This window comes from Colobus angolensis, unplaced genomic scaffold (assembly GCF_000951035.1).
Source record: "Colobus angolensis palliatus isolate OR3802 unplaced genomic scaffold, Cang.pa_1.0 Scaffold232, whole genome shotgun sequence".
Taxonomy (NCBI): Eukaryota; Metazoa; Chordata; class Mammalia; order Primates; family Cercopithecidae; genus Colobus; species Colobus angolensis.
Genome location: NW_012115511.1, coordinates 3318179 through 3341920, shown reverse-complemented (window position 1 = coordinate 3341920; position 23742 = coordinate 3318179). Strand labels below are relative to the sequence as shown.

The 23742-nt window shown below is 40.7% G+C and overlaps 1 protein-coding gene across 2 annotated transcripts in view; it reads left to right on the top strand.

The window, feature by feature from the left end:
* POU6F2 (POU class 6 homeobox 2) overlaps positions 1-23742 on the top strand; it is a 491856-nt gene that overhangs the window by 461229 nt on the left and 6885 nt on the right. For both annotated transcript variants that reach the window (XM_011944507.1, XM_011944506.1), the window contains exon 9: positions 17286-17454. In XM_011944507.1, the coding sequence (XP_011799897.1) occupies positions 17286-17454 (169 nt within the window). The remainder of the gene's footprint in view (positions 1-17285; positions 17455-23742) is intronic.

Sequence of the window (23742 nt, the reverse complement as noted above, 5' to 3'; positions counted from 1 at the left end):
TAAACAAGCCGAAAAGGATGGACTTTTTCTCTGTGTGATCTTGAACACACTACATATCATCTTTGTGCCCCCGTTACCTCATTTGTAAAGTGGGGATACACCAGTAGCTACCTCACAGGGTGGTTATGAGGATTAAATGAGTTAACACATATGAAGTGGCCAGAATAGTGCCTGGCATGCAGTAAGCACTAACATAGTCATGATGATAGTGATGATGATGGTGATGGTGATGATGATGGTGATGATTTACTCTGCAGCCAAGCCCTGGAGATCTATGAGGGCTCGTTTTTGGTTTTTTGGGTTTTTTTAACTTCTTCTTTAAAAAAACCACACAAACACACACACACACACACAAAGAGATTCATGTGCAGAACGTGCAGGTTTGTTACATAGGTATACATGTGCTATGGTGGTTGCCACACCTATGGACCTGTCCTCTAAGTTCCCTCCTCACACCCCCACCCCCTAACAGGCCCTGGTGTGTGTTGTTCCCCTCTCTGTGTCCATCTGTTCTCAATGTTCAACTCCCCATTATGAGTGAGAACATGAGGTGTTTGGTTTTCTGTTCCTGTGTTAGTTTGCTGAGGATGATGGCTTCCAGCTTCATCCATATCCCTGCAAAGGACATGACCTCATTCCCTTTTATGGCAGCATAGTATTCCATGGTGTATATATACCACATTTTCCTTATCTAGTCTATCACTGATGGGCATTTGGGTTGGTTCCGTGTCTTTGCTATTGTAAACAGTGCTGCAATAAATATACATGTGCATGTGTCTTTATAGTAGAATGATTTATATTCTTTTGGGTATATACCCAGTAATGGGATTGCTGGGTCAAATGATATTCCAGGTTCTAGATCCTTGAGGAATCACCACATTATCTTCCACAATGGTTGAACTAATTTACATTCTCACCAACAGTGTAAAAGCATTCCTATTTCTCCACAGCCTTGCCAGCATCTATTGTTTCCTGACTTTTTAATAATCACCATTCTGATTGGCATGAAGTGGTATCTCATTGTGGTTTTCATTTGCATTTCTCTGATGATCAGTGATGTTGAGCTTTTCTTCATATGTTTGTTGGCTGTGTAAATGTCTTCTTTTGAGAAGTGTCTGTTCATATCCTTTGCCCACTTTTTGGTGGGGTTGTTTTTTTCTTGTATATTTGTTTAAGTTCCTTGTAAATTCTGGATATTAGACCTTTGTCAGATGGATAGATTGCAAAAATTTTCTCCCATTCTGTAGGTTGCCTGTTCACTCTGACGCTAGTTTCTTTTGCCGTGCAGAAGCTCTTTCATTTAATTAGATCACATTTGTCAATTTTGGCTTTTGCTGCAATTGCTTTTGGCATTTTTGTCATGAAGTCTTTGCCCATGCCTATGTCCTGAATGGTATTGCCTAGGTTTTCTTCTAGGGTTTTTATGGTTTGGGGTTTTACATTTAAGTCTAATCCATCTTGAGTTAATTTTTGTATAATGTGTAAGAAAGGGGTCCAGTTTTAGTTTTCTGCATATGGCTTTCCAGTTTTCCCAGCACCATTTATTAAATAGGGAATCCTTTCCCCATTGTTTTTGTCAGGTTTGTCCAAGATCAGATGGTTTTAGATGTGTGGTGTTATTTATGAGGTCTCTATTCTGCTCCATTGGTCTATATATCTGTTTTGGTGCCAGTACCATGCTATTTTGGTAACTGTAGCCTTGTAGTATAGTTTGAAGTCAGGCGGAGTGATGCCTACAGCTTTGTTCTTTTTGCTTATGATTGTCTTGGCTATATGGGGTCTTCTTTGATTCCATATGAAACTTAAAATAGTTTTTTCTAATTCTGTGAAGAATGTCAATGGTAGTTTGATGGGTATAGCATTGAATCTATAAATTACTCTGGGCAGTATGGCCATTTTCACAATATTGATTCTTCCTATCCAAAAGAATGGAATGTTTTTCCATTTGTTTGTGTCCTCTCTTATTTCATTAAGCAGTGGTTTGTAGTTCTCCTTGAAAAGGTCCTTCACATCCCCTGTTAGCTGTATTCGTAGGTATTTTATTCTCTTTGTAGTGATTGTGAATGGGAGTTCATTCATGATTTGGCTCTCTGCTTGTCTATTGTTGGTGTAAAAGAATGCCTGTAATTTTTGCACATTGATTTTGTATCCTGAGACTTTGCTGAACTTGCTTATCAGTTTAAGGAGTTTTGGGGCCAAGATGATGGGGTTTTCTAAATATAAAATCATGTCGTCTGCAAGCAGAGACAATTTGACTTCCTCTCTTCCTATTTGAACACACTTTATTTTCCTCTCTCACCTGATTGCCGTGGCCAGAACTTCCAATACTATGTTGAATAGGAGTGGTAAGAGAGGGCATCCTTGTCTTGTACCCATTTTCAAAGGGAATGCTTCTAGCTTTTGCCCATTCAATATGATATTGGCTGTGGGTTTGTCATAAATAGCTCTTACTATTTTGAGATATGTTCCATCAATACCTAGTTTATTAAGAGTTTTTAACATGAAGGGATGTTGGATTTTATCAAAGGCTTTTTGTGCATCTATTGAGATAATCATGTGGTTTTTGTCTTTGATTCTGTTTATGTGATGGATTACATTTATTGATTTGCATAAGTTGAACCAGCCTTGCATCCCAGGGATGAAACTGACTTGATAGTGGTGGATAAGTTTTTTGATCTGCTGCTGGATTTGTTTTACCAGTATTTTATTGAGGATTTTTGCATCTATGTTAATCTGGAATATTGGCCTGAAGCTTTCTTTTTTTGTTGTGTCTCTTCCCGGTTGTGGTATCAGGATGACGCTGGCTTCATAAAATGAGTTAGGGAGGAGTCCCTCCTTTTCAATTGTTTGAAATAGTTCCAGAAGCAGTGGTACCAGCTCCTCTTTGCATTTCTGGTAGAATTCAGCTGTGACTCCATCTGGTCCTGGGCTTTTTTGTTGTTGTTGATAGGCTATTAATTACTGCCTCAGTTTCAGAACTTGTTAGTGGTCTATTTAGGGATTTGACTTCTTCCTGATTTGGTCTTGGGGGGGTGTATGTGTCCAGGAATTTATTCATTTCTTCTAGATTTTCTAGTTTATTTGTGTAGAGGTGTTTATAGTGTTACCTGGTGTTAGTTTGTATTTCTGTGAGATCAGTGGTGATACACCCTTTATCACTTTTTATTGTGTCTATTTGATTCTACTCTCTTTTCTTCTTTATTAATCTAGCTAGTGATCTATCTATTTTGTTAATTTTTTTCAAAAAAACAGCTCCTGGATTTATTAATTTTATGGAGAGTTTTTTCTTGTCTCTGTCTCCTTCAATTCTTCTCTGATCTTAGTTATTTCTTGTCTTCTGCTAGCTTTTGGATTAGTTTGCTCTTGCCTCTCTAGTTCTTAATTGTGATGTTAGGTGTTGATTTGAGATCTTTCTAGCTTTCTGGTGTGGGCATTTAGTGGTATAAATTTCCCTCTTAACACTGCCTTAGCTGCGTCTCAGTGATTCTGGTACGTTGTGTCTTTGTTCTCATTGGTTTCAAAGAACTTCCTGATTTCTGCCTTAATTTCATTATTCACCCAGGAGTCATCTAGGAGCAAGTTGTTCAATTTCTATGTAATCATGTGGTTTTGGTGAGTTTCTTAATCCTGAGTTCTAATTTGATCACACTGTGGTCTGAGAGATGGTTATGATTTCAGTTCTTTCACATTTGATGAGGAGAGTTTTACTTCCAGTTATGCGGTTGATTTTAGAACAAGGGCCATGTGGCACTGAGAAGAATGTATATTCTGTTGATCTGGGGTGGAGAGTTCTGTTAGGTCTATTAGGTCCACTTGATCCAGAGCTGAGTTCAAGTCCTGAATATCCTTGTTAATTTTCTGTGTCATTGATCTATCTAATACTGACAGTGGGGTATTAAAGTCTCCTACTATTATTGTGTGGGAGTCTAAGTCTCTTTGTAGGTCTCTAAGAGCTTGTTTTATGAATCTGGGTGCTCCTGTATTGGGTACATATATATGAATAATTAGCTCTTCTTGTTGAATTGTTCCCTTTACCATTATGTAATCCTTTCTTTGTCCTTTTTGATCTTTGCTGGTTTAAAGTCCATTTTGTCAGAGACTAGGATTGCAACCCCTGTGTTTTTTTTTTTGCTTTCCATTTGCTTGGTAAATTTTCCTCCATCCATTTATTTTGAGCCTACATGTGTCTTTGCACATGAGATGGGTCTCCCGAATACAACACACCAATGGCTCTTGACTCTTTATCTAATTTGCCAGTCTGTGTCTTTTAATTGGGGCGTTTAGCCCATTTACATTTAAGGTTAGTATTGTTATATGTGAATTTGATTCTGTCATCATGCTGCTATTTTGTTATTTTGCACACTAGTTGATGTAGTTTCTTTATAGTGTCATTGGTCTTTATATTTTGGTGTTTTTTGTGTTTATTTTTGTTTTTGTTGTTTTTAAACAGATTTTCACTCTTGTCGCCCAGGCTGGTGTGCAATGGCATGATTTCAGCTCACTGCAACCTCTGCCTCCTGGGTTCAACTGATTCTCCTGCCTCAGCCTCCTGAGTAGATGGTATTACAGGCATGCACTGTCACACCCGGCTATTTTTGTATTTTTAGTAGAGACGGGGTTTTGCCATGTTGGCCAGGCTGGTCTCAAACCCTGACCTCAGGTTATCCACCCACCTCGGCCTCCCAAAGTGGGATTACAGGCAAGAGCCACGGTACCCGGGCTTTTTGGTGTGTTTTTGCAGTGAGTGGTACCAGTTTTTCCTTTCCATATTTAGCGCTTCCTTTAGGAGCTCTTGCAGGGCAGGTATGGTGGTAACAAAATCCCTAAGCGTTTGCTTGTCTGGGAATGATTTTATTTCTCCTTCACTTATGAAGCTTAGTTGGGCTGGATATGAAATTCTGGATTAAAAATTCTTTTCTTTAAGAATGTTGAATATTGGCCCCCAATCTCTTCTGGCTTGTAGAGTTTCTGCTGAGAGATCCGCTGTTAGTCTGATGGACTTCCCTTTATAGGTGACCTGGCCTTTCTCTCTGGCTGCCCTTAACAGTTTTTCCTTCATTTTTCCCTTTGAGAATCTAAAGATTATGTGTCTTGGGGTTGATCTTCTCATGGAATATCTTAATGGTTTTCTCTGTATTTCCTGTATTTGCATGTTGGCCTTTCTTGCTAGGTTGGGGAAGTTCTCCTGGATAATATCCTGAAGTGTGTTTTCCAGCTTGTTTCCATTCTCCCTATCTCCTTCAGGTACTCCAATCAATCATAGGTTTGGTCTTTTTATGAAGTCCCGTATTTCTTGGAAGCTTTGTTCATTCCTTTTCATTCTTTTTTCTCTAGTCTTGTCTGCATGCCTTATTTCAGCAAGGTGGCCTTCAAACTCTAATATCCTTTCTTCCACTTGATTGATTTGGCTATTGATACTTGTGTATGCTTCACGAAGTTCTCGTGCAGTGTTTTTCAGTTCCATCAGATCATTTATGTTCTCTCTAAACTGGTTATGCTAGTTAGCAATTCCTCAAACCTTTTATCAAGGTTCTTAGCTTCTTTGCATTGGGTTAGAACATGCTCCTTTAGCTCATCGTAGTTTTTATTATCTATCTTCTGAAGCCTGTTTCTGTCAATTAGTCCATCTAATCCTCCATCCAGTTCTGTGCCTTTGTTGGAGAGACTTTATGATCATTTGGAGAAGAGGTACTCTGGTCTTCTGGGTTTTCAGCATTTTTTCATTGATTCTTTCCCATCTTTGTGAGTTTGTCTAGTTTCAGTCTTTGAGGCTGCTGATCCTTGGATGGGGTTTTTGTGGGGGCTTGTTGTTGTTGTTGATGATGATGCTGTTGTTGTTGCTTTCTGCTTGTTTTTCTTTCAAAGGTCAAGTCCATCTTCTCAGGGCTGCTACAGTTTGCTGGGGGTTCACTTCAGGCCCTACTCATCTGATTCACTCCTGTGCCTGGTTATATCATTCAAGGAGGCTGGAGAACAGCAAAGATGGGTGCCTCCTCCTTCTTCTGGGACCTCTGACCTCAAGGGGCACCAACCCGATGCCAGTAGGATCACTCCTATGTAGGGTGTCTGACAACCCCTGTTGGAGGGACTCACCCAGTTGGGTGGCATGGGGAACAGAACCTGCTAAATGTGTTAGAGGTATTTTAAAAGAGGAATGGCATGCTTAGCTTTTTTTTTTTTTCCAAGAAAATAACTCTGCTGGCACTACAGAGGTTGAACTGAAGTAAACCATCTACTGTGAGCAAATCATTTAGGAGTCTATAGCAAAACACAAAAAAGAATTAATGAGACCATGTACTTGGAGTTGAGTCATGAGTATATGGGAGTCAAGTCATGAGTACATTTGTTGTAACTGAAAACAAAGGAGACACCAGAGAAAGCAAGAGGAGCAAGGGAAGAAAAAAAAATGGAAAAAGCATCAGAAGCAAGGGAAGGAAGACCAAGGATTCCCTCCTGGGAAACACCAGCATTTAAGGAATGGAGGAGGAAAAATGGGAGAAGAAATGATTGGGTAACTAGAAGAGAAACCCAGAGTGTGGTGATCTAGCATCCAAGTGTTTCAAAAATATAGGAAGTGGACGAGCATCAAATGCTGCAGAAATAAAATTAGGTAAAGCAATGAAGAAACATCAATTCCTCTATTTCTCTGTTACAACGTTTTAAAGTCTGGATTGTCCCTGTTTGAAACGTGTTGAAATGAGCTCCTTAGCTGAGTAAGTTAAGAAGTGAGAGGTGGGCAAGACTAAGACCCAGAGTTAAAGCTGGAGTGTACACTAACAAAAGAAAGATGGTGGACAGGAATGATGAAGACTAAGAGTGAGTATATGACCAAGCACATGGCTTTATGTGAAGTCAGAAAGCTGTATAATGTAAAGCAGTTAGCAAGGAAATAAAATATAAAGAGAAGGGAAGAAGAAAGTCCCAATATTATCATTTATCTACAACAATGCAGAAATAGCCTTCCAGAGACCTCAGCCATTGCCTGCATTTGCCTCCTGATCCAACCATGAAAACAAGACCATTCTTGGTGACTCTCAGAGACTATGCTTGAAAAATCCAGTTGCTTGTTCAATGAGTACAAAAAAAAATCTATTTAATGGAAATATTTATTGACCACCTACCATGTGTCTGGCATTGGTACCAGGAAGCTAGGCTGTGTTGGTGGGCAAGACAGATGCCATGAACTCTTCCTTCATGGAGCTTATGGTGTAGTGAGGAAGATGTACATTCACCAAAGACTTGTACAAATATGTCCCTAAGACAGCAGTAAGTGCCATGAAGGAGAAGTGAAGGGATCTATTAGAGTGTTTAACAAGGGCACTTCACCCAGCGAGGGAGCCAACACCAGGAGAATCCCAGCAAGGTCTGAATCCGTACACTTTCTGGAGACAGAGACTTTGTCTTCTCACTCGAAATCTAAATCTGTAGCCTAGGGAGCCACCTCTTCTTCCTCAGCTTTATCCCAAGTAGTCTCTGCCAATCTTATCATTAGGAACTTTTCTTCCCCCCATCTCTCAGCTGGTTTATTTCGCTATTTACTATTTACACTATTTCCATTTGATTCTCTACCTTCTAAGTGGTTCCTCAAATAAGGCAAGGTTCTCTATCTTTCACTGGCCTTTTAAACCCTAGTTTCATCTGTTCCAACTATGTTCAAAATTATCTCTGGGGGAAAAGATGGAGAAATTGGCCTCTTTTTCTACAATCTGCTAAAAACCTTTTCTGTCAGCAAAGCCGGTTGTAAATTGCCAAAAAGGTGATGAATTAGTTAGAAACCATTAACATTTAATATAAAGTAGCTCTCACTCTCACCTTGAATTTCAAAGGTGAGTGTGGGTGATAGACTACAGCTGTGACACAAAATTGCAGCTCTAGATCAGGAATAGGACAGTTTTGATCCAGGAGGAGAAAGGCCTAACCAAGAAATAGCAAATAAGACGCAGGAATGGTGCCACTCCTAACCCCTTGCTCACAGCAGATATCGGTAATCCATGTCCACAGTCTCTCTCACAGGCCCAGGCACACCTCAGGAGCTTTCTCACGCAGCATCTGTCGGCCTCAGCATGAAAACTTGTTCCTACTGCAGCAACATATGGTCAGTTCTCTGCTAGTCTAACCACCACCACTGTCCTCTTCACTGCAGGATTGGAGATTAGCAATTGGAAAAAACAGCCAGCTTCTTGGGGATGTACCTTGCAAATCCAACAAAGTACACCCCAACCAACATGTCAGCTACAACCAGCATCCCAAAGAGCAGGCTCCCTTAACCAGTACACATATGTGCACCTCTCACGTATGTTCATGCTGAGAGAACACGTGAGCACAGCTGAAAAGAGCAATGCGGGAACCATCTCAAATACCCAAGTCACAGCAGGCACCAACGGACCTGTCCCTCTTGTTCAAGGCATGTGCCAGTGGTCTGTCCTAGTCCCAGGAATACCCAGAAAACTGATGGTGAACCCGGTCAGAAATACCATGGAAATGGTAGAAATAAATGAATGACTTTATTGCTTGGCATTGGCTCCAGTTGAGACACCATGAGAACATGCAGTCAAGCTAACAAGTTGGGCAAATTGACAGGAGATGCACAAGTGTGAGTCCCAGATGTAAAAGCTGTGATTCTGAGGCTCGCAGATCGTAAAAGCCCCTGAGTCAAAAAGTGAAAAGCTCAAGAGGCATAAGGATAGTGGTCTTCAATTTTTTTCTTTAAATATTACCCTTTACATTGAAGAAATATAACATGGACAACCACTAAAAAATAAAGGATTTCTGTCATACAGTAGAGAAGTTTCTCAATTTATTTTTTCATATGATTTATGACAAATGTTTGATCTCACAGGAGCATAGTTCTGATGGTAAAATATGTCATAAATTACAGGAACAGAGAGCTCCCTAACTCATACTCAGAAGGAAGTCCACTTCCATGAAGTAAAGTATAGGACTGTCAGACCAGATGACCTGGAATGATTTAATTTAATAAAAGTAATGACATCTTTAATTTGATTTTCACCTCTGCCTACCATTAATTAAAAGAGTCTGAATCTAAGAATGTAGTATCCAACACACTAATGATGATTCATTCCAATGATGACAGAAGAACGTGCAAAGTTATCATCTGAAATACAAACACTATTTTTTTTTACATACACCAGTATTTGACAGCCCTAAATTTAACTTCCACAGTATTACATCAGAAATCCTTGGTGAGCAACACCAGAAAATAAAACTCAGAAAAAAAGCCAGATGAAGGCTGGCATGGTGCCCAATACTTTGGGAGGGCGAGGCAGGTGGATCGCCTGAGTTCAGGAGTTCGAGACCACCCTGGGCAACATGGTGAAACCCCATCTCTACTAAAATACAAAAAGTTAGCTGTGTGTGGTGGCACACGCCTGTAGTCCCAGCTACTTGGGAGGCTGAGGCACGAGAATTGCTTGAGCCCAGGAGGCAGACGTTGCAGTGACCCGAGATCGTACCACTGCACTCCAGCTTAGGTTACAGTGTGAGACTCTGTCTCAAACAAACAAACAACCAGATGAAAATAAGAGAGTGATGAGAATCTTTGTGTGCATGAAAAAAAATTACTTAATACAAAAGTACTTAGTGGAGCTCAAAAGCAACCTTTTGCTTCCTCCAAGGGACTCTACAGCTGCTGTGGCATATGGTGAACACCTCCCAAAGTCAGGGTCGCTCCAGAGGCCCTGGTTTTCTTTCCCTGATTGCCCCATGCCTATGAATTAGTAGTTTCTTCTTAAGCCACACAGACATTATTTTTGTGTAGATTTATTCTCCTTTTGACTAAATCCAGACAAAAGTTAACAGGACTTTTCAGTATCATTAAGGCGGAGAGAGATAAATGAAAGGAAAAAAATCTGCAACTTGCAAAATCAAAGCATTAAGATTTTTCAAAAATTAAATACCATAGCTATAATACTTGGAGACTACCATCCATGAAGACACTCAGTTTTTCCTCAAAAAGTAATCTTGGTACTAACAGAAAACCAATGAGAGATAGCTTATTCAAATTAGCTCTCTTAAAATGCCATGCAATTATCAAAATCCATCCATTATTTTTCAAGTAAATACAAAAATGTATTCACTTACTAATTTTCAAAAAAATCAGTGTTCCTTCCTAGCCCTGGCCTGAATCACTGATTCTCAATTTTTTCTCAAGCCACCCAGAATGAGATAGAAATGAGGCATTCCCACCCATCAGGGATCTAAAATAGACTAAGGGTTTACCTAGTTGGGTGAAATGTGTATGGGTGGTCCCAATGCAGAGCAGCCCTTTGACCTTCCAGCCATGTATCTGGATAGCTCACTTCTCTGGTCTCACCTTCTCACTCTCTGCCAAGTTTGGCTGACAAGTTCATTCGTACTTTCTGTGCATTCTGTGCCCCTGGCCTGGAACCTCTTCCCATCTTCCCTGTCTGATAAGCTCCTGCTTATGCATCCTCTGGGATCTGGATCCACTCTCCCTCCTCTGCCCTGAATCCCTCACTCCTCTGTAAAGCCTCTCGGAACGTTCTCCGTGAAGCATTTCTCCTTCATCTCTGCTCCTTGTCCCACCTTCACCCACTCCATTCATTTTCGCCAAACTCTATCATCATTAGGAGTTTACATTTGAAAAGTAGCGACCAAACTGATTCAGCCTCATCCACACAGTTCACGATCCAGCCCATGGTGGCTGCTCAGTCACTTGTGTTTTGCTTAATTGCTGCCAAATTATAGTATTTCACTGTCTAGGACACCAGCATCCTAGCCATGCTTCCAGAGAAGCCCGGCTCCGGCCCTTCTGTGTCTTTCCAATTCTGTGACTTCTGTCACTTCCCAGTATGTTCCAAATTTGTGCCTACCAGAGGCTTGGGAAGTCCTTCCATGCAGCACTGTCTTCTCTGTTTATTTCTTTTCTGAATGTCAACCCTTTCCTCTCTCCATCCTCTCCCACCTCATTATCTCAATTGCATATAATCCCTCATCTGCTGCTCTGCACTGAACTCTAACTTCCATTCCATCATTTGTACCTGCTGAGCTTTTATTGCATGTTCCAAGCTTGTTTTGTGACTGCTTTGGCCTTCTCTGCCTATGTTGAGGTATCTCCACTAAATCCTTCTCTCATTCTGACACTCCCCACTTCCTCATGTCTTCATAGTGCCTGGCACGGGATTTGCTGCTGTCCTTCTCTATCTTGAGGCCATTGGTGTTTCTGCCATACTTACTCCCCTGCTGATAGGCGGTGCATGTACTGGACCCTCACATGTGGGGCTCTTCTTCCTACTTGCATTAAAGAGATGTTTCACTGTCATAGAATAAAGCAGGAAGCAAAACCCAGTAAGTCTCCTAAGCCCTGCCAAAAGGATAACTTCCCCCTCTTTTCAAATTTTCCACAAAGATAGCTAAAATCTCCTTTGTATCATATTCCAGGTCCTCCAGATGTTTTAAGGTAGACCATCCTGATGTCAACTCTAAATTTCTCAGCAAATTTAATTTGTGCTCTTGTCCACAGTAGAATGAACTCCTCAGTAAGGCTCAGGCATTCATTATACCCTCCTAGTTAATCAAAGTTCTTATTATGTCTGGGCTCTGACTTCTTTTGTCTAGACATAGCAGATCCATGTGCTTTAACTCTTTTTCCAAGAGAAGCTCCTTCCAAAATCTGTGTGGTCCTCCATCCCACAGTAGCAGCATCACCTGAAAACTTGTTAGATATGCAAATTCTTGAGCCCCCAACCCAGGCTTACTAAATCAGAAAGTCAGGGTGGAGCCCAGTGATTTGTGCTCTAACAGCCCTCCAGGTGATTCTGATGCAACTAAATCTTGAGAAGCACTGATTTAATTTCTCTTCAAGCTATTCCAAGGTACACATTACTCAAAAAAATGCCAACTAGGGCAGGCAGGGAGGGCAAGTAGCGATGCCCTTCCCACATACTCTAGCTTCTGTGAGGCCCCTCTGGGTTGTATTCACTGCCTCCATTGCAGCACAGGGAGGGTTCAGCCTGGGGTTCACTATGGCTCTCTGACATCTTTGTAGAAGGCCAGCCCTCCTTCATTTTGCCTTTGCAGAGTTAGAGAGATTTTTCCTCCCCAAGTGAGTTTCTCTATATTTAATCCCATTTGAATTTTCTGTTTATATGCATTCACTTTTCCAACTTGCCTAGTACATTCTGCATTTTATTCCACCTTCCAAGACACTTGCCACCCCACTTATTTTAATATCAATCACACATTTAATTAGAAGATGATTTATTCCAGAAACTAAAATATTATTAAGGATATACTGCATAACACATAGAAGATACCTGGGGATCAGTGGCACAGAAAATCAAGAAAGCCTTTACAGTGTGCTGTTATTTCAATCTATTTTTGGTGAATATATTAAACACCCTGGCAGTGCCAACCAATAAAAACAAACCAAGAGAGCAAGCCTGTGAGAGCCAACAGGACGTAGAAAGCTTTTCAGACGCTGCATCCTGTGCTCCGTTTGTCATTCTGTGTGTGGGATGGACATCCAGTCCTCCTCCTCTGGAAAATGCATAGCCACAGGCTCACATGAGCTGTTCCTTTTCTCTTCTTGCAGATTCTCCATGCTCTCAGCCTGTTTACACCTGGCTTATAGCTCAAAAAAAAAGGCAAGAAAGTGATTATGTAAACTTAGATGGACAGAAACTCAAGCTCCTTTAGGTAGTCTACTAACAGTACGGTGAATAAACAGAAAATACGATCACATAAACAGGATACAATACTGAGAAGAGTAAGTTTGGGGGTAGTACAGATAACCAGAATTAATTATATGAAGCAAAGAACAATCTGTAGGCAACTGCATCTGAGATGTGTCCCCAGACTGCACTAAAATCATAACATTATTTTTGGATAATCTTCTAGCCACCTGAGAGAACCATGTTTTCTTTCAAATATGACATTTTAAATAGGGAACTGCAGGCAATAATTCTTAAATCAGAAAAATATTTGAAATTTTGTATTAGGAAAAAAAACACATTGATAGATCATGGTGATCTACACTATGGCTGATCAACTTGAAAGTGTAGCTCACCGTGATCTATCAGTTTGAACATACCTCATTTGGTCCCACACTTCCCAGCTAGAGCTCCCTGCTGTTTCCCTGACCTGTAGCTGCTCATCTCCAATGATCGGGGAGTTGAGAGGCAGTGGGGCATAGTGGAAGGAGTGCTGGCTCTTGAGTCAGACTTACCTGGATTCAAAGCTTACTTGTACCAGCTGTGTAATCCCAAGTAAGTCGTTTCATCTTTTTAAGTCTCTGTTTCCTCTTCTGTAATGGTATCACCAATACCCAAAAAGGAGGACTATTGCCAGGATTTTAAATAATAGATACAAAAACAGGTAGGAAGCATCCAGTAAACATTACCCATATATTTGGCCTTTCAAAAATAAGACAATGTAATAAAACATCTGCCTTTATAGAAGCATCTAAGTTTCCCTTTCCCTCCAGGAAGGAAAAGAAACTTTTTCTTCTGCTTCTGATTATTCCCTAACTCCCTGCATTTTCTTTTGGTAAACTATTCCAATTTTTGTGTCCAGTTACGTCCTAGTATTTAAGTATCTATTTCTTTTGCCAATAGTTATGCAATACAAGTATACACAATTTTTACAGTTAAGTCAGTGTCCAAAACAACATAATTAAATCAAATTAAGTAACATATTCCTAATGCTGCTTATTTAACATATATTAATTTTTTATATTGAACCCCAGAGCTGTTTCATAAACTAGCTTAAATCTCTGCTTTGTCTTTTCTTATTTGATAAATATATTTTAAGCATAAAATTTCCAAAGATTAATACACCAAAAACATTAAACTAAGAATTCCAATGACATAGTGCTATATTTCATAGTTTACCTGAAAGAATTACAGTTTTAGAGATGGAAGGTCACAAAAGTGGTACCTCTGAAGTCCTGTTTTTCTAAGGAAAGACGTTATGAAGGCAAGAGGTCAGTCTCTGGGCTGATTTTGACATGTGCAATAGGTTATTCTATCTGAGCTTGCAAATGATTCTAGAATTAACAGATACACATTTACACTGGCAATTGGAATGAAATCTATGGGCTCCATTAAGATGCCACTGCTTATATAATCTTCTTGATCCTTGACAAGTAAGAAATTTGCAGAATTTGTGTTGGTTTTTCTGAACTGTCTGGTTGAACTATAGAGGTAAGCAGGACCCCAGTGTCCTAAAAGAAATGATTATTTACTTTGGAAGAAAAATACCTTTCTAAGATTCTTAGACATCTTAGATTCCTTTTGACTCTCCTTTTGACTGTATGGACATGGAACAAGTTCTTAAAATAATTATTTTCTTTTCATCTCAAATTTCTTCTCTTGCCTAGCTTAATGCATAAGCCCTAGCTTGCTCTAGTGACTCTTAAGCAAGATTGCAGCCTAGTAATTTTTTCTTTACTGTGTTGTGTCTGAGGAAGAAATATTTAAATTGGTGTCTTTTCCAGTTCCTTGATGGTTCTTTACCACACCCAGGGCCAATAAAACATTGATGCAATGGTAAAACTGAAGACAATCTCACGATTTAGTAACTCAAAACTGTAAAAAGCTTTTGCCAAGTAACAGTATTTAGAAGGACAACTCAATAGGTTATAGGGGGTAGATTGACATGCAAATAACCATCACATTTTATTAAGCAAATTAAAAATAGATTTAATCTTTAATGTGTGTCCCTACAGTATAAAATTTACTGGATTCAGTTGTTGATTATGTCCTCAGCAGTTTGGCTAATTACCTTTGGCAGATGCTTGATGCATATTAATTTGGGATCCCATGTCAATTGTAACTGTCTTTGGTTTGTAATCTAGCCTCTACTTTGCATAGCTGAGCAACAATACGGGTGTTCACTTGAAATGTAACTGCAGGCAATTCTGTAGGAGGCACAAAGTGGTTTCCTGGGAAGATCCCTGCACTATGGGATGGGAGCCTGGATTCTAATGTTCAGCAGCCACATAGGCTGGTTATTTACTTCACGTAATCCTGCCAGGCACATCTGCTGCATAGGAATACCATGTGAGTCGGGGAGCCATTATTAATTATTGCCACAGGGGAGCAGAAGGGAAAAGAGCTCCTTAAGAACATTTGCAGAGTAGCCCCTAACTAACAATTGTTTGAAGGAAAAATATTAATTTGATAAAAACACTTGAGTGAATTAGAAAGTATGATGATCCTAAGTGTTAGGGAGAATGTGGAGCAACTGGAATTCTCGTACATTGCTGGTGGGAACATAAAATGGTACAACTACTTTGGAAATCAGTTTGGGAGGTTCTGAGAAAGTTAAACATGCATTTACAGTATGATCCAGCAGTTCCACTCCTAGGTATTTACATAAGAGAAACAAAAACACAAGTAGACACACAACCTTGTTCATTAATGTTTATATAACACCTTTATTCATCATGGCCCCAAACTGGAAACAACCCAAATACCCACCAACAGATGAATTCATAAACAACATACCATATTCATATATGTATGGAAGGGAATACTATTCAGCAATAAAAAAAAAAGTGAACTACCAAGGCATGCAACAAAATGAATGAATCTCAAAAACAGTATGCCAAGCAAAAGAAGCCAGATACAAAAAGAGTATGTACTGTATGATTCCATTTCTGGACTCAGACAAATGAATCTAGAGTGACAGAAATCAGGGTAGTGGCTGTCTAGGGCAGGGAGTTGAGGGGAAATTGATGACAAAGGAGAGGCGGGAGCATTGTGGAATGATTAGAAGGTTCTATAACTTGATTGTGGTGGTGGTTTCACATGTGTACACATTTGACAAAACTCATCAAACTTTGTGTTTAAAATGGATTTATTTCATTATGTGTAAATTACATCTCAATAAAGTTGAATGAAAAAATGAACACACACACATTGGGAAAGCAGTGACAAATATGAAGTTGGAACACCCCAGGCTGGCTCTTAGGTGCTAACAAGGTAGTAGACCTTCTCAGATTGGTGCCTGTTTTGGGGGTAGCTGTCTCTCCCACCAAAGTTCAGGTCCTGGCCTAATTCTACTCGCAGGCTGATTCCTTTTTACAAAAGCCTTGCTACACCTCTGTGAGAATGAAGATGGATATGAAAGCACTTTGCAAACCAAAAAATGCTACATCCAATCAACAAAGGTGGCTAATGCTGAGGCTCGTTGTCTACCTGCTTGGGGTCCTGGCCTGCCCTTATGGCAGCTTTCCAGGAGAAAAAAAAATGATAGAGAGACATCCCTCCTGGGCCTCCAAGTAGACCTAGAACCTGCAAGCATTTCCCTCCCCTCTCTCCTTTCTCTCCTCAGCTGAGCCCCTCTCACCTCTCAGAACAACAGTCCTTTGACAACCTGTAGAGGAATCATGAATAAACGGATATAAAGACAGCCTTCCTTACCACACACACAATTTTTAAAATTAAATTAATTATTCCTTGTGGCATCATGACTAAGAGCCCAGGTCCCAGGGTCAGACTTCATGTGTCCAGAGACCAGCTCCTCTGCACTTGCTGGTTGAACCTGTAAAATCCTTTAGCTTCTCTGTGCCTCGGCTTCCCTGTCTGTGAGAGAGGGATGGAAATAGTACCCACACCACAGGCTGATAGGAAAATTAGTCAATGTCTTTAATACAGTGGCTGGCACCGAGTAAGAAAGTAACAACTGAGAGCTAGAAATCCTACTGGAAATTTTTGTCCTGACTCCCCATCTTCTCTCTGAATTTTCCTTAGGATATCAGAGAGCACTTTATCAACACAGAAACCCATCCAGACTCTAGAGTCTGTAAGAGGAGGAAGTTCCCCCACACACATAGCCTACATTGGAACTTTTCTAAAAATACCAGTCACATAGGATAAAACGGTGGGGCACAGCCACACCTTTAAGTTTTACTTTCCCAATCCGAGTTGATGGTGTTATATTTTATCTATACTTACTTGAGAAGCCTGTCAAGTGTGCTGTAATTGTATGAATAGACAGAAAGGTCCACCCACATGCCAGGGTTGAGAAATGTAGAAAATTGGGTGCTCTAACAAGCCAAGTAGGGAATTAATAATATATTTAGAATTACTAATAAAATGCCTGTCAAGCAAGTGGCAATATGTACTCTACAAAAAAAAAAAAAAAAAATGCCTGCCTGCTGTGTAGGGTGTGCACTCTTCCTGAGAAGTATATATTCTTGGAAATCAAATGATTCACCCCCAGATGAAACTTCTGTTCCCAGGCATTTCCCCCTAATTTTTCATTCATTTGTGTATTTTTTTTTACATCCCCTCATGTAGCTCCACCAACCCTCCCAGACGTCAGTGGGTCAAGCAGCCTCCCAAGGCAACCTTCTGCACCTGGCTCACAGCCAAGCATCCATGTCTCAAAGTCCCGTCCGGCAGGCTTCCTCTTCTTCCTCCTCATCCTCCTCTTCTTCAGCTTTGAGCGTGGGCCAGTTAGTCAGCAGTAAGTATCCTTTCTGGCTCGGTTTAAATCACGGTGGCCTTCTTGTTGCCTATTTGCAATGTCTTCCTTCTTGTCTCTCTCTCACTCTCTCTTGCTCTCTCTTTCTCTCAACGCTGCAGAGGAATTTCCTGGCACTGCTAGGTCAATACTGAGATGAAGTCCGTCCCCAGGACCAGACGGTTCCTTAGGGAAGCAGGCCCCCAAAGCACACTCCCTGGATTAGTGGCTATCAAGGACCGGGTTCCATCTTAAGTGGTTGCTGATGTGCTGAGTCAGTCCTGCCACTTCAGAAGGTAGCAACTGATCAGCTTTCAGGGCATGAGCCACATAGCTCACAACTGAAATAACCAACAACAGGCACTCAGTTGGCAGGTCAAGCTGCTTTTCTGTGTGTTTGAAGTCCCCTGCCGTTCTATTTGTAGGTGTCAGAGGAAATAAAAGACAGCATGCCTGTGGGCGGGTGGGTGTGTGCATACAATAAGCCACCTCAAGTGGCATGTGGGGGAAGCTGCATGGGCCAGAATCAGATGAGAAATCTCTGAACAACCATTCATAAAATAGGATAAGCCTGCAAGTCTGCCTCCCTAAATAGCCTGTATATGTATATATATAGTTATTAGAATGGTATTTGGCCCTAGGGATAGGTAGTACATTTATCATATGCAAATAACAGCATGTTAAGATGGATGGGATAATGGTCTGATTTAATGTCAGTCACCGTTAATGTAGTTTTTACTTATCTATAAAACTGTGGAACATGTGCACAGATTGCAGTTCACCAGGGACCAAAAATCCAGCAGCTATGGATGCCTGCATAGGCATCTGTGCCATAAAATGAGGACATGTGAGGATCTGTGTTTGGTCAAGTGTCATGAATGACCTGTTATAACAGGAACAGTAGGATCTTACATATCATGGGGCAAATCTTAAAGCAAAATGGAGGGTTGCCATGACCTCCCCGACAAGTAATTCTCCTCAAAAAAGAAAAAGAATTACATACATGTATGTCTATATTCAATTATACTGATAATTCAGGCAAGAAAGATGCTTGTGGGTGGGGAAGAAAACAGAATGAGGCATTATGGAAAGATGTGAAAATGCCTGGGTAGGCCAGGCACAGTGGCTCATGCCTGTAACCCCAGCACTTAGGGAGGCCAAGGCGAGCAGATCATGTGAGGTTAGAAGTTCAAGACCGGCCTGACCAATATGATGAAACTGGGTTTCTACTAAAAATACAAAAATTAGCCGGGCATGGTGGCATGCACCTGCAATCCCAGCTACTCGGGACACTGAGACAAGAGAATCGCTTGAATCTGGGAGGCGGAGGTTGCAGTGAGCCGAGATCGCACCATTGCACTGCGGCCTGGGCAACAAGAGCAAAACTCCATCTCAAAAAAAGAAAATATGCCCAGGTACTTCACCAGACTAACCTGGATGCTGTTGATCTTAAAGATGGGTCAACACCAGAGTTTCAGGATACATACGCATTTTTCATCAACTGTATTTTAGGTTGTTTAGATATACGACCCTCTCCAGAAACTCTAGTCTGACTTGCATAAAGTTAAGGATAAAGTGAATTTAATTATAGTCAGATTTCCCCTAATTAAAAAAAAAAATCCTAGGGAAAAGAGTCAAACTTTGTTACAATTCAATATTCTGTGTAAGTTTTTGCAAAATACTCCATTTCTAAATGGCAGCAAGGTCATAAATTTAGGATAGGTTGTTAAGCTTTGGTCCTGAAAGAAAAGGAACCAAAGTTTAGCATTTTACAGAGAAGAAATAAGTCAAATATGAAAAAGAAGTACCAACAACCTCCTACTAATACAATGTTTCACACAAGGTAAATAGTTAATATGTGTAAGATGGACAGAAAGATGAATGAGTGGATGGGCAGACAGCAGACAGTCAGATGGATGGAACTAGGTTCTCTCTAGTCCCTTGTCACAGCTGGGCAGTGAAGGATTAACCTTTTTCAGAAATCAATAACAGAGATACTTTAATGGGCCAGATGGAACTTCCACTGCAAGGCAGCCAGTGGGACATATAAGTTCTAGGTTTATGATGAGTGAACCATATTACATATCCTTGGTATAAAATATATAGACTTGGGAAAGAGAGACTCTTTTACCACATGCAATTGAAGCCGGAAACTTCAAACCCTTATGCAGAGCCTGAATGACACCAAGCTAGCTCCACAGTTGTCTCTGCAGGCCAAGAGAGTCTAACAGTACCACTAGGGTCACATTATGCCCTAACCCACTGCTGGATTTAGAGTTGCCACAAATTTTGAGCGTGTTGTTTAGTTAATTCCCTTCTGTCTCAAAACCCAACTACAGAATGAATAGTACATGGATCATAACCCTCTGGTTCCATAATTTGCTATGATGGCTCACAGGACACAGAGAAATACATCTACTGGTTTACTATAAAGGATATGATAAAGAATACATATGAACAGCTAGATGAAGAGGTACACAGGGTGAGGTCTGGAAGGATTCCAAATGCAGGAATTTCTGCCCCTGTAGAGTTGGAGTGCACCACTCTCTCAGAATGTGGATGTTTTCACCAACTTGGAAGCTCTGTGAATTCCATACCTTAGTGATTTTTGTGGCAGCTGCATCATGTAGACATGATTGATTATTAACTCAGTCTCCAGCCCCTCTTCTCTCCCTAAAGAGTCGAGGTGGGGCTAAAAGCTTCAAGCTTCTAATCATGGCTTTGTCTTTCTGATGATCTGCCATTATCATGAAGCTATCCAGGAGCCCCTAAGAATCACCTCATTAGAACAAAAGATGCTCCTATCATCCAGGACATTCCAAAGGATTTAGGAACTCCGTGTCAGATATATATATATCTTATTACATCACAATATCACCAAAACTTTGGTCAAAACCATGACCAGTGAGTACTCCATGTCATTGTCAAAGACTGTCATCCTAGTGTTGGCTAACCCGCCATATGCCAGATGAACTAGAATAGGTGGATCATACAAAAGCTTTGCCCACTGCAAGCAAGAGAATGTTGAGTTAATACCTTAGTAATGATACAAGATGTTCATATGCAAAGGACAGCACGTCTGGGCTCAGAACTACCAAACATGCATACTTATTAGAAAATCTGCACAGTACTTCTTTCTAGCACCTTGCCTTGTGTTAAACTTTGCTCAGTCTCCATAATCATCAGAGGTGGATACAGTTTTTATAAGCAGGGTTTTTAGAAAGTCAGAAGAAGAGTCAAACAAGTGACTTGACAAATGTCCCAATCAGGTTTAAGATTTACAGTGCACTGTTTAGAAATAGGTAGATTTAGGGTTTTGATTGCTTGCTGGAGTTTTTTCCAGTATACATTTTCTCAACACCTAAGCTTGATCCTTAGACAGCAAATGACTTATAGTTAGTTCCAGAAAAAAACAAAACTATAAAGTGAACTTAAAGTTGCATGCCGATAGCATATAGCACAGTGAAACACCCTGATTCACAATCCATGCCATTTTCTACATCCCAAAGAGGTCACCATATTGCAAAAAGACCGTTCTCCCAAATTACATTGCAAACTCCCAAATGGCTTCCTATTTCTCAGAAATATGTGGTAAATATGCCCATTATTTGCTGTGAGACTAGCACTAAAAATCAGACAGCTATTTACATAAGATAGTTAATTAATTAATTCATACCTTTAGAAGCTTCTTTAAAGATATATATTATTCTCATAACAATCCTACAAATCAGCAATCATGGAAAGATGATGTTGATGCATGGTGACTATTAAACCCATTTAACAGCACCTTACACTGACGCCCAGGCTAAGAGTGGGAAGGAGCTAAATTTAAAAATAACAATAATAATAAAAAATAAAGCAAAACTCTGTCCTAACTGATGCATCCTGAGCACTCAATTCAGTATGGGCCCAGTGACCATGCAACCAGATTCTACAAAGCAGGTTTGTCTTCATGCAGTTTGCATTTAGCACCCATAAAAATCTTTGTTACTTTCATTTCATGCATCCCAGGCTTGATTTTAGAAACATCATCATTATATTTATGAGTCACTGCCAATTTTCAATGCCATATTAGCCTAAGTCCCCAGGCCAGTTAATTCCTCTATAAGTTGATCAAAGGGTCAGACTCAGGGTGGACCCTGGCCATCATTGCTATTATTTTCTGGCCCTGTCTTTAATATACCAGGCTCATGCAATCTGGAGCAAACTTCTATAAAAGATGCCACTTCCTTCGCCCTCCATAGAAGCCCCAGATTGAGTTTCCCTAGAGCCAGTTAAAAGTGCTGGATCCACCTTGTGAGAAATCTGAGGATTTTACCTGAAGTTCCCATCAAGGTGGCCTTGAGATTCATCCTTAAAATGAACCCAACCTCCCCAGAGCCAGGAGAATAGATGACAGAAAGCCACATTGACCTATCCCAGGACAGAATGTGAAATTCTGAGCTGAGGCAGCATTCCAGGGAGGACTCTGTTTATCACAGTAACCTCTTATTTCCCCTTTTCAAGCCAAAAAGTATATATTCCTTAAGGAAGGGAAACTATTCTCACAGTGAAATAACCTCAAGAGTTTAAGACAGAAACTTTGGGATTAAAAAAAGAGCATTAGTCTTTTGATGAATTCAAAACATCTTACAGACACCATCTAATGAATTCTTCCAAAGTGTGAAGACAAGTCCCACATGTAGTAATCAGGGTAAAGCTAATATTTATCTAGAAGTGGACACCTTTTTTGAATGGGAAGATTTTTGTAGTCTCAGAACCCATGGAGGAAAACGATAACAATAACATTTTGCCTTCTGAGTTTTATGGATAAGAACACTAATATAAAGAAATCTGAGTGTTCACCTCCAGCAATCAACAAATTTTGCAGAGAGATGCTACTTTGTCCAATAGACCACCACCCTGTTTAAATTTCATAAGAATTTCTATTTTATCACGGATCTAAGTAGAACCAGGAGAAAATACAAGAGTGGAAACTGTCAGAGGAAGAAGAAGGAATTCAACTTCCTGGTGGAATAACTCTTTCTTGGGGGCCTCATGGAAGATACTGGGCTCAGTAGCCCAGGCTCCCATCCCTCTGAGCTTTAAAGTGAAAGTTTGACAATCCACACAACACCATCATGCACACAGGCTAAAAGTCCATAGCTTCCTTTTCAACTCTGGTTATTGTCAGTGATCTCACAAAAAGCAGCCTGCACGATCACACATACAGATTCAGTTGATAGTCTCAAGGAACTAGTAAGGACACATAAACAATAGAGACAGCAGGGGAAGGGAAGAAAGATAAGAGGACACATTTACATAAAATGTCAGCCCAAGGCATAAACCTGCCCAATCCTGTGCCACTGTCTGGTGGCAACACGGGCCCTGGGACTGGAGTAGACCATGGAAACCCTTCCAGATTAAAGACCTGCCCCTCACATACTGGTTAATTCAACTGAATTTAGCTGATCTAGAGATAGGGCTAATAAAGGCAAAAATTTTACTTTCCCAGCCCGCTGATTCCCAGATCTTGACCACTTGCCATATGTAGTGAGAGTGGGGTAAGGAAAGGGCCAGGGTGGGATGGCTGCTCCGGAGCCCCTGCTCAACAGACCTGTCTGGCCCATCAGTCCTATACAGGTAAGAGAGCAAGTTTTCTGTGTAGTGAAGCTGAATTATGGTAAAGGATCAGTAGAGACAATGGCACACAGAGGGCGCCACACCCAGACTTGGTCGAGCCAGGGCCACAAAGAAAGATTTCTTTCTGTAGTTGTCAGCAGATGCCCTGCATCAGAATCGCTTATGTTACTTGTTAAAAATGCACATCCCTGGACCCAAACCGGTGACCCTTATACCTGCCAAATTAAGAAAATCACAGTCCTACAAGTGATATTGTTACATGGAATGTCTCCAGCTTTCCATTTTTTCAGTTTCAAACCTCCATGCTCACACCCTTGCAAGACTGCCAAACCCTTCTTCCCTCTGTCAGAGAGGCCAGATCCCTCTCTCACTGTACCATTCTGTACTCTCTTCTGTAAACCAGGGTTTCTCAGCTTTTTTTTTTTTTTTTTTTTTTTTTGAGACAGAGTCTCGCTGTCTCCCAGGTTGGAGTGCAGTGACACGATCTCGGCTCACTGCAAGCTCTGCCACCCCAGTTCACGCCATTCTCCTGCCTCAGCCTCCCGAATAGCAGGAACTACAGGTGCCCGCCACCACGCCAGGCTAATTTTTTGTATTTTTTAGTAGAGACAGGGTTTCACTGTGTTAGCCAGGATGGTCTCGATCTCCTGACCTCGTGATCTGCCCGCC